Consider the following 11,138-nt stretch of genomic DNA (forward strand, 5'->3'; position numbering starts at 1 on the left):
ATAATATGGACCTAAACTAAGATAATACAATGGTTTTCATCATTTTTATATCTCTATTAACAAAGAAAATACTTAAAGCGGAACTAGACCGGAAGTTCCTATTATCGCTGTTTTTTTTGGTGTGTATCTGCGTCATTACCTTGTTTATGAAGCCCTGACGGTTCGAAACAAACAGTTCAGCCATTGCTGAGAACGTTGTGTTTTATTGTAATCTCGGGGCTCAACGAGATCACTGATCCCGTTAACGTTACGTAAGCAGCGGTTCTCCTGAACAACCGATCGTCCTGCTCCGGGCGGTAGTCCGGGCACATCCGGTTGCGTACATTGAACCGCAGAAGAAGAATAACGTCCGTTGTGGAGGTGTTTCACGAGCAACAGTGTCTTCTGACTCTGGGTCTGACTCCGGTTTAAAGTCATAAAGGGACTGCGGCGGAGAGTCGTGACGAAGCTATTTTTAAACATTGTTAAAACAATGTTTTGATAATGAGTAGCAATGCATCCACCGCTCCAGAGAGGGAGCTGCGCTTCTGAGAGCTGACGTGATAGATTACGTCACTTGCAGATACCTGGCCAATCACAACACAGGTGGGAAGGCTCTACGCTGGCTGGCCAATCACAACACACTCTGTCTTCTCGGGCAAGATTTATGGCTAAAAATAGCGCGACTGACAATCGCTTCGAAAAGGACAGATTTCAATCGGCTCGTTTACATCAACTAGGAGGATTTTGACCATAAAAACAACTTAATATATGTAAGTAGACCTCCATAACTCACATATATGTGCAACAGGACCACTCTATGTGACCTTTAATATGTATCGCACTCGCTTCGCTGCTTTCGACGCCATCTTTCTTATGTGAAAACACGCAGTGCATTCTGGGTAGCCCTTGCTCCCAAGGGTGGTCTCGGAAAATCTCAATATTGAGGGCAATACAGCCCTTAAACTTGGCCCTCAACTTAATTTTTCTGAGAATCGGGACAGCACTTGCACTAGAGGGAGCACACTATTTTGAGATTGAGGGTTAAGCAAGGAATTGGAATTCACCCTTAGTGTTATTGGACAGAACAGGTTTAGATCAAGTGAGGGTGATCGTTCCTTAAAGTGATCAAAGTGATCAAAAGTTTGGATGTGTGGTTGTATGAGGTTCTGAGAGTCAGCGCTGACTGTGCTGTTTGCGCCCTCTGACCCGAGAACCAGCCACTCGTACTAAAAACATATTTTATACATTTAACAAAAGACTCACCTCCTTTCAGGTGCATCTTAAGTGAGAGAGGAGCGCTGCTTTTTAGATAGATTTGATTGAGATAGATCTCTTGCCTATTTTTACCACAAACCATGGGCTTTTCACACCTAACATAGACAGAATAAATTATCTTTGAACGCGTCCTGTTCTTGTTTCAAAGTAAAAGCACTTATAAAATCCAACATACTGCTGTAATTCTATATACCACATGCTTCACAATGGACAGACTTGTGACAGAAAATGTGAATAAAAACAAACAAACAGCATTTTAGCTGAGTCATGTTTTGGACTGTTGGCAAGAATAAATGTGTTGTTGACAGCGTCATTGTTTCTACTGAGAAGACCTGATATGTTTTTGAGCACAGAGTAGTATTTAAAAATATATTGTGGTACAATCAAAAGTAAACCCTGTGTTAAATCATTATAGACTCATACTGCCTCTTTGAACTACAGTGAGCGAGACAGATGAGGAGGGAGGGTGAAAAATAAACAAAAAAATAAGCTCACCTGGTGGGACCTGAAAAGAGACATTTTTTGGTAAACAATAAAAGAGAATTTAATTCTGATTCTGTTGTCTATAAGGCTGTGAAACACTTGTTTTACATTTTATTTTAAATGAAGTGCTTTACAAATAAAGATTGATTGATTGCTTATTTTGTTTTCACACAGCATACAGTATACCTGTAGTGTCTAAGTGTCTATGAAAAAATCATAGAAACGTTTGCCTTTATTTGTCTTGATTAAGCTCTACACTTTTTCCACAATAACATATATATAATACATTTAAATATTCATGTAATGTGCAACTAAACATATAGGGTTATTATATTTTTATTAAACGAAAACATGTTCTCCCCGTGTGTGCGTGGGTTTTCTCCGGGTTCTCCGGCTTCCTCCCACAGTACGAAAAAAACATGCAATGGATGTATGTATGAATGATAGTGGTGGTCGGAGGGGCCGTTTGGCGCACATTGGCAGCCACGCTTCCGTGAGTCTGCTCCAGAGCAGCTGTGGCTACACGTAGTTTACCACCACCAGTGAGAATGTGTTAATTAATAATGGCCAATCTGTAAAGCGCTTTGAGTATCTAGAAAAGCGCTCTAGAAAAAAAAAAATGTAATGTAAAATGTAATTTTAAAAAAATACAAATATTACAGTGCAAATTACAGTAATGAGAGTGAATGTAAGTTTAAGTTTGTGTTTACTGGGAAAGTCCCGTTAAAACAACGGGAACTAGATGGTGTGTTTTTATGTTAGATTAAATGTTAGTGCTAAACCCTGAAAAAGGGGAGAGGGGAAGACTCTCAGACACGATGCTCTCCTCATGGCAGCTTCACCGAGAGAGAAACATATTTTAAAATCGATGATCACAACAATTATATGGATTTCTTAACAAACTCTAAATACTCTCGCCTGTGTTTACAGGTAATTAAGCACTAATATTTGTCACATATTAGGGTTGACTTCTCACACTCTCACGCCACACCTCCGATTTCTCACGCTGAAGTACAAATCACGATTAAAAACGGTTCTGAATTAGAGTTTAGATTCTCTGTCCTTGATCAAGCATTTGTGTCTTTTCTCCCTCGTTGTGTTCGCGTGGTATGCTATAGCACGTTGTATTGCATGAAGGTGTAAAAACCTGCAGACGTGGAAGCAGATCTCAGCGGCTCTGTTATTGTTGTCAATTAGCCTGGCAGTATGCATGGATATAGTGTTGTAGGAGTGTTGAACGTTCGCACTGGCGGCCATCTTGCCCCAGTCCATCTCTCTGGTGGGATCATGGATAATACATCTATGGGTGGGATCTGTGGAACCTGAGGTAAGTTAGTGATCTGCAGAAACGTAAACACTCATATCTCGCTGAAATCTTGATGGATTTACAAACGGTTTGGTTTCTTACAAACGTTATTAACGTTGTTATAATTCCGGATGCTTTAACATGTTGAAATTGCAGCTTTTCTCTTCGGAAAACAAATTAATCATGCAGCTTAGTTGTGTATCACGGCTAGGCTACATTATTTGGCCTACTGGCGCAGGTTATTAAGGTTGATATTTTCCATTATATAACTAGGTTTTACTAACCACAATAACTAACTTAAGTTGCACATGATTTCCAATCGGTTTGGTTTGTTGAAAACATCTTACATTATGATTTCTACAGGAAATTGCTGACTTTGACCAGGGAAGATGCCAGACTTTTGTGCAGCCTACGGATGCTCTTATCGACGTTGTCTTGAAACGAGAACCTGTGGGATCACCTTTCACCTGTAACATATTGCAAAATGATGATTTATATTTAGGATAATTGTTAGTTACTTAGTGGAAGTATGTACAATACAGGTCCTGTTAACAGTGAGGCTATGACAATAGTATTGCAAGATTGTTGTTGATACAAGGCTTTTAGAATATGTTTGTTTATACGATCACTGAATGTTTCTGTTTTTAGTGTGGTTATCTTATTCTTAAATTACATACATGCAATTACCCTATAAATATGATAATTTAGGTGTGTATTTGTGTGTGTGTGTCTCTCTCTGTGCGTGTGGCTTTTTGTTTGGTTTTACAGGACTGATTTTTGCACCACAATTTTGGTTCCTTTCCACTTACTGATGTACACCACACTCCCATTACTTTATATTCTTCTCTATTGTTAATCCTTATACAATATACTTAATACAACAATTTGAATTATTAATTGTTTAAACTAAAAAAGTAATAATTCAAATGATTTCATTATATTAGAAATATTCCTATATAAAAGTATACACATATCTCATGCCATTCTGTATCCTGAATTTTAGTAGACCATATATTGATTTAACATAAATACCTTGTGTGTGTGTGCATTCATTGCACCTTTCTGTTCTGTTTAATGATATTTAAAGCCCATGGTCATAAATATGCAGTGTCATAATTAACTACATCCCTAACGTTTATAACAAACCAAACCGTTTGAAAATCGGTAGAAAATTTAGAAAGTTATTGTTATTTAAAAAGTCCATGTACTACTACAACACATGTTATGGGTGAGCGAGCCGACTGTGACAAGATGGCCGCCAGTGCGGACGTTCGACTCCATTGGCCGGCAGCGCGGACGAGACATCTACCCTTTACTATATCTATGGTGATAGGGCTCTGTGTTTTATTTTGAAAACCGGATGTCCGGTGACCAACTTGCTTCGTTATTTCGCATGGCTTTTTACCGTAAAAGTATTTATACCTCAACTCAACGTTAAATTTAACGTTAACATTCAGCATCACATGGTTTGACTACGCTTGACCGCAGGAATTCATAGAGAAATCCTCAGAGCATAGGAACGAACGGAGCCAAAGGGGCGGTGCTCCTTCTCGCTCTCTCGTGAGAGATACGTCATCACGTCAGACGTTAACTCCCACCCAATCAGTGTTGAGTAGGCGTGTTTTTACAGGGGCTTTTTTTGCCAGGGTCTGCGGTGTGCAGATAGACACTTCTCATTTTCTCCGACGAGATCGCGAGATCTGGTAACGCCTCCGGATGACGTCATGGTGGTACGTCAGTATCGTCACTACACTTGTGGAGCTGCCGCCTGTCGGTCTGTTCTTATTGATTCGTGGTCCGTACTTAAGTTTCTAAGACTTTAATAAACCAGCTGTTAACATTATTCAGTGTGTAGGTGTGTCGCTTAAGCACAGGGTATGGCATGATGTCAGTTGTCATTGCATTAAAACGTTAGCGGAGAAGCTAGCCAGTTAGCAGGCTACTTTTACGTTGTGTGATATAGCTTTCTGTTAGCCGTGTGGCGTTTTCTGTCTATATTTGCATAAGGAGGCGTTCACTGCTTTGTTTTGACCTCGCACGTTAACTGAACTCACACAAGTCGCTATTATTTTTTGTTCTTGTTAAACGGATGCAATTACATTTTAAAAATCCACCATAGTTAGCTTGTGGTTATTCTAACTATGCATTATTGTCCCTTGACATAGACATTATTGCGGTTAAGCTGCTCAACAAACTGCCAACAGCGTGAAGGCGATGCGATAGAGATGCCTGGTCGAGTCTACGCCAGCATCCTTAAGAGAGCTTCAAGCTACACACTGCCACCAACTACCTATACCCCATGTCAGGTCTGTATCTGTATAGAATCAATACTTTCACTTACATTTTTAATAGTCATCTTTATTTATGGTATATCACAGATGTTGTGTCTGTCTGTCTGTAGGCATCAAGTGAAAAACATAATTAAAGTATCTTGGTAGTTTTCCACATTTAGTTGGAAGAATAATACATAAGCTAATTTTAAAAAGAAGCAGTTATCTCATGTAAAGTCGAAAATAGAATAGAATAGTGATATGTCGTTTCACCAGGGGACGTTTTCAATACACATCCAACTAATTATCATTCAAACTAGAGAACATTAAGTCAAGGGAATATGCTGAGTCTCGAGCCTGATTCACAAAGAGATTGTAGGTCACTGTCCATACCAAGTTTTCCTAAGTTTGTCTAGTTTAACCTTGTAACTCATTAGATGTGGTCCAAACACATCACATGTAATTATAAATGCATCACTTTGATTTTCCATTTCCTATTATGCGAACAAAAGGATTATTTCTCACAAATTTGGTTCACAAATCTTAATCGTAATTCTTTTCCATTCAGTATGCCCTCTTTGCAGCATTTTACTCCCCTAAACATCAACGAGCCTTCCCTTGTCACTCTTCATCCTGGAGCACCTTCAGATCACAGCACCTGCACTACAGTGGTGAGCCAGGACACTGGTCTCAGAGAAGGCAACACTTCTCCACTCATCAAGATCTAGCCTTTCACCTCAACCGGGTCCAAATCAACAGTATTCTACGATCTAATGAGCAGGTAATACATACCATTGTGCCTCAGATTAGAATGCCACCACATTCATACACAAAGCCAAATACACAAAGCCAGAACATGACCAATGTTGGAGCAACAACTAGGGGTGCAAAAAAAAAACTACAACCAAAAACCCACTGTTCTGTTCCGACACACAGCCTTTGCATCCATTGTGACATGCCACATTTTCTTACCATCTGTGTAGCACTGCAAGTGCTTTGTTAGAAATACACTTTTTTTACTTGGGCAAAAGAAATAGGTCAAACTCTTTGTCTGCTCTGTAATAGGCCCTGAACCTCCATCATCTAGACCAGTGATTCCCAAACACTGGGTTGGGACTCAAATGGGTGACGTGGGATTTGTTTTGGGTCAATTTCTTTTTCATTATGCACACATTTGTTCTTAGGGTCATGAGTTTGGCATCCTTGAAAGTGGGTCCCCTTATCGAAAGTTTGGACTTGCATAACAGCCGTTCCGTTTGCACAAAAAACGGAAACAAGACAGAAAAATAACAACAGATAGAAAATAAGCATCACAATCAGATAATACTAAATATGGAATACACTTGACCTGGGATTAAGCTCTGTATTTAATGTTCTTCAGTCTGATCCAATTACTCTGGACTCTGGCAGTCCAGTGTCTTGATCTTTTTTCTTAAGTATGTCAGTGAGGCTGCAGCAACTTCTGTCATCACAGCAGCTCTCAGGTTTTGGTTGTTTAGTAATGCTGCAGGATTCTGCATGTGTTTTTCAAGTCTGATTTAGATTAAGATTCCCTTATTAGTCCTGCAGTGGGGAAATTTCTGCATTTTAACCCATCCGTGAGTTAGTGAACACACACAGCACACAGTGAGGTGAAGTACATGCTAACCCAGAGCAGACCACTAGGCCACAGCTGCCCCAAACAGCAGCCCACATGAATAGTAGTGACGCACCCACCCATAAATACGAACCAGTTCTGTTTACCTATGTTGCTGTCCATCTCTGTTTCAGGTTGTGAGTGTGCCAGAGTTTGATAGCTGGGGACTCAGCACTGTGACCAGATTTGACAGTAACCAGCTCGCTGCTAACATACCTAATGAAGATCGTCGTAGTGCAGCCACCTGCTTACACGTATGTGTATTTTCTTTTCCTTCTCCCAAAATCCCTCCCCTTCTATGCAAAATTTCACTTTATTTTCCTACCTTCTCTAGTCAGAGGGCATGCTCTTTGGAGTGTTTGATGGCCACGGGGGAGCAGCATGCGCTCAGGCTGTCAGTGAACGACTGCTCTACTACATAGCAGTATCAATGATGCCAAAGAAGACCTTGGAGAAGCTTGAGATGTGCATGGAGCACAACAGACCTGTCCCGCCGATTTTGCAGTGGTACAAACACCATGCAGACGTAAACTATCGTGAGTCAGCTTCGCTCTACATCAACCACCTCAGAGTTTTTTGGCAAGAATTACTGGACAGTGAAGAACATGCTCAGGGCATGAGGTAAGTTGAATTCTTCTTTTTATTTATTTATTTAAAAAAACAAAACACATCTCCTTATTCTCCCTTTTCCTTTAGCCCTGCAGAAGCTCTGGACCGGGCTTTCAAACGTCTGGACTCTGACATCTCCTTGGAGGCTCAAGTCCCTCTTTCCAATGACCTAATGAGAAACACGGCCATCCAGGTAGTAATATAAAACCTTCTCTGCTGTGATCGAGGTGACGCAGCCTTGACGACACATGCATCATCATCGTCTGTTCAGGTGGCGTTTGCCGGTTGCACTGCCTGTGTGGCTCACATTGGCACAGACACCATTCACCTGGCAAACACCGGTGACTGCCGGGCAGTGATGGGGGTTCAAGAGGAGGACGGTTCATGGAGCGCTTTACTGCTGTCCCACGACCATAACTCACAAAACCAGGCTGAGGTGGAACGAATCAAAGCCCAGCATCCGACCTCAGAGAGAGACACGGTTATCACAGACGACAGGCTGCTTGGGGTGAGAGGGTTTCATGTTTTAACTGTGAAGTGATAGAAAGTTTAGAATCCTGAATCATTTTGCACATCAACAGCGATGTGAAATTGTGACGACCCCTCACTTTTCGCATCAAGTGTGAGGAGATTAAGTGAGTACATATTATGGACCAAGTGTGAATGTGAGAGTGAATGCTTGTTGGTCTCTGTGTGTTGTCCCTGCATCAGCTGTGATTGGCTCCAGTGATCCGAAACCCTCATGTGGATGATAAAGCGGTAGACTGGAAAAAACAAAATGGGACGATGGCAAGAAACAGGTGGAGACAGCATCTACTGTATGGACGATGAACTGATGCTCAGTCATTTTACTTCATTACAAACAAAGAGAAACTAACTATCTGAGTACACTGAAGAAGCAGTGAGAACATGTTTGGGTCAGGAGATAAAATTTTATCACTTCAAGATAAACCTTTAAGATGTTGGTAAGACAGTCTGATGATTTGAGGTAGGATCATGTAAGCAGTCCCAGTTGTGTGCTCCTGCTTATTTTAATATTTTTAATATAATATTTCTCTATCACAACCATGATTATCTCCTGATATTAAGTTATGTTAATTTAAAGACCAAACTGTTTTTTTTTTTTTTTTTTTTTTTTAATCTTTGTCTGACCAATTAGTAGCCACAATGTCACTCGATATTCCGTCTCAAATTCCATCCCTGACATGAAAGCTCACATGGACTCGATATAGGATTGAAAAAATATCAACATGCAAATAAATGTGTTGATATAAGTGCATCTGTTCTCCAAAGACCTTCAGTCACTCAACGTTTTTGTGGTGTTGTTGGCAGGTTCTGATGCCCCTACGTGCGTTTGGTGACATGACGTTCAAGTGGAGCTGTGAGCTGCAGCAAAGCATTTTATCCAGCCTGGAATCTCGAGTGGACGTGGACTCTCTCAACCTGTACCAATATTCCCTACCGAACTACTTTACTCCACCCTACCTGGATGTGACGCCTGACATAAAGTGTCACAAACTTCGACCTCAGGACCGCTTCCTGATCCTCGCCACTGATGGGCTGTGGGATGAGCTCGGCAGTGAGGAGGCTGTACGGCTGGTTGGAGAACACCTGAGTGGGATTCACCTACAGGTTTGTTTGTCAGTGTGTGATGAGGATCCCTAAGATTAAAGTGTGATTATTAGTCATTATTAAAAGCTCAGGTCTAAGTGAGTCCTCAGCATCTGCAACAGTCAGTCATGTGCACCTTTGAATGCAATAATGATGAAAGGTTGTCACAAGCTGCACTCACCTCACCAGTTTACAGCCATTGCTCTGAACCCACAGTCTATTCTCATACAAAGCTTGACAAAGCTTTATCATTCCAAACCGTTACTGAACAGTATCATGATGGAAACCCACTTATTAGTCTTATAAAGGTTAAAGGTCACATAGAGTGGTCCTGTTGCACATATATGTTAGTTATGGAGGTTGCCCAGCCGCGATATTTCAGACTCAACTCTCACACTCAGAAGACAGAGTCTTGTGATTGGCCAGTACCCGGAAGTGACATATTCAGCACACCCGCTCTCAGAAGCGCAGCTCCCCCCTCTGGAACGGTGGATGCACTGCTAATCATTATCAAAACATTGTTTTAACAATATTTAAAAATAGCTTCTTCACGACTCCCCGCCGCAGTCCCTTTTATGACTTTGACCCAGAGTCAGACCCAGAGTCAGAAGACACTGTCGCCCGTGAAACCTCCACAACGGACGTTATTCTTCTTCTGTGGTTCAATGTACGCAACCGGATGTGCCCGGACTAGTGCCCGGAGCAGGAGGATCTGCTGTTCCAGAGAACCGGTGTTTACGTAACCGGACCGGGTTTTTCAGAGATCTCGCTGAGCCCGAGATTACAATAAAACACAGCGTTCTGTTTTGAACCTTCATGGCTTCGTAAACAAGGTAATGACGCAGATACACACTAAAAAACAGCGTTAATTGCAACTTCCGGTCTAGGTCCGCTTTAACCACTTACGCTATTCATTACTGGGTAATAACATTTTTACTGAGTAACCTGTTACGGCCACATATTGTTTTATACAAACCCCTCATCCTTTTCTCAGGCTCCAGTTTCTCGGTCTGAGCGCCAGGTGAAGTTGGGTCAGATGCTTGAACTCCTAATGAAACGCAGAGCTCGTGCTTCTCCCGCCGTAGACACCAACGCAGCCACGCATCTCATCAGACATGCAGTGGGAACAGGAGAGTACAGAGAGCTGTGCCAGGAGAAGCTGTCCTCCATGCTGGCTCTGCCCGAGGACCTCGCTCGCATGTACAGAGACGACATCACAGTGACTGTGGTGTTTCTGAACTCTGACCTGGCCAGACCTCACCACCGCTAACACGACATCAGTCTTTCAAACAGTGATGGACAGAGATTTAAAAAAAAAAAAAACAAACAAACAAAAAGAAAAGTTTTTTTGCGATTTCAATGCTAATTACTACAACCTGTTACACGATGTGATTTTTTAAATGAAGGAACTGTTTTCAGCTTGGTGTTGTTTGCAGGTCATTTCTTTGAATGTCATTGTGCCAAAGATTAAACACAGGTTACACAATGATTCATTATTGATGCATTTTGTCAGGTCAAAATAGACATTTTTGTGTTGTGGAGTCAATCAATGACAATGCACATGTTTACACATGTTGAAGGTTAATGCAAAGCTACAGAATAATGCACTTTCTCACTTTTTCTGTTTTTTCTCTCACTTCTTGACCTTTTGCATAGTTTGTTTAGACAGTCCATGTTTTCCCTGACCTGTATGTAAACTGTGAAGTCTTAATGTTCAAGTTTTTAAGTATGTAAAAGTGTGCGAATGCTTCATAAACAATACGAGGAACTTTGTTCAGTTACGTTTGGATTAAAATGTCTTGGATTACACGGATCATTTCAATCTTTTCTTATTTTTGTATAATTGTTTGCAAAGTTTTAGCCTGGAAGTGAATGTGAAACAGTTTCCAAAATAAGCAGGTAACGTTTTTGGAGTGTTATGGGCAGCAATCTGATCCTCAACTGTTTTGTAAACATGTGTGTATGT

General features: G+C 41.1%; 1 protein-coding gene across 2 annotated transcripts; it reads left to right on the top strand.

Annotated features, from left to right (window-relative positions):
* Positions 1 to 4,791: 4,791 nt before the first annotated feature.
* Positions 4,792 to 11,089, top strand: pdp2 (putative pyruvate dehydrogenase phosphatase isoenzyme 2). Of its 2 annotated transcripts, XM_083894208.1 has the most exons (9): positions 4,792 to 4,841; positions 5,212 to 5,352; positions 5,885 to 6,097; positions 7,087 to 7,206; positions 7,287 to 7,573; positions 7,649 to 7,754; positions 7,833 to 8,069; positions 8,894 to 9,193; positions 10,167 to 11,089. In XM_083894208.1, exons 2-9 carry the CDS (start codon positions 5,272 to 5,274, stop codon positions 10,440 to 10,442), a joined length of 1,620 nt encoding a protein of 539 aa, XP_083750334.1. In that variant the 5' UTR covers positions 4,792 to 4,841; positions 5,212 to 5,271; the 3' UTR covers positions 10,443 to 11,089. The 2 variants fall into 2 exon arrangements, with proteins under 2 accessions (XP_083750334.1, XP_083750333.1); XM_083894207.1 differs by lacking the exon at positions 4,792 to 4,841 and having other exon boundaries at positions 5,049 to 5,352.
* The last annotated feature ends 49 nt before the right edge of the window (positions 11,090 to 11,138 follow it).

Source organism: Microchirus variegatus (genome assembly GCF_963457635.1).
Source record: "Microchirus variegatus genome assembly, chromosome: 8".
NCBI lineage: Eukaryota > Metazoa > Chordata > Actinopteri > Pleuronectiformes > Soleidae > Microchirus > Microchirus variegatus.

What these genes read in the sequence shown, in the direction of transcription:
- pdp2 (XM_083894208.1), top strand. Translation starts at nt 5,272, where the DNA reads ATGCCTGGTCGAGTCTACGCCAGCATCCTTAAGAGAGCTTCAAGCTAC. An exon ending in TTCTACGATCTAATGAGCAG is followed by an intron (nt 6,098 to 7,086) that starts GTAATACATACC and finishes TCTCTGTTTCAG; the next exon opens with GTTGTGAGTGTGCCAGAGTT. An exon ending in TGAGTGGGATTCACCTACAG is followed by an intron (nt 9,194 to 10,166) that starts GTTTGTTTGTCA and finishes TCCTTTTCTCAG; the next exon opens with GCTCCAGTTTCTCGGTCTGA.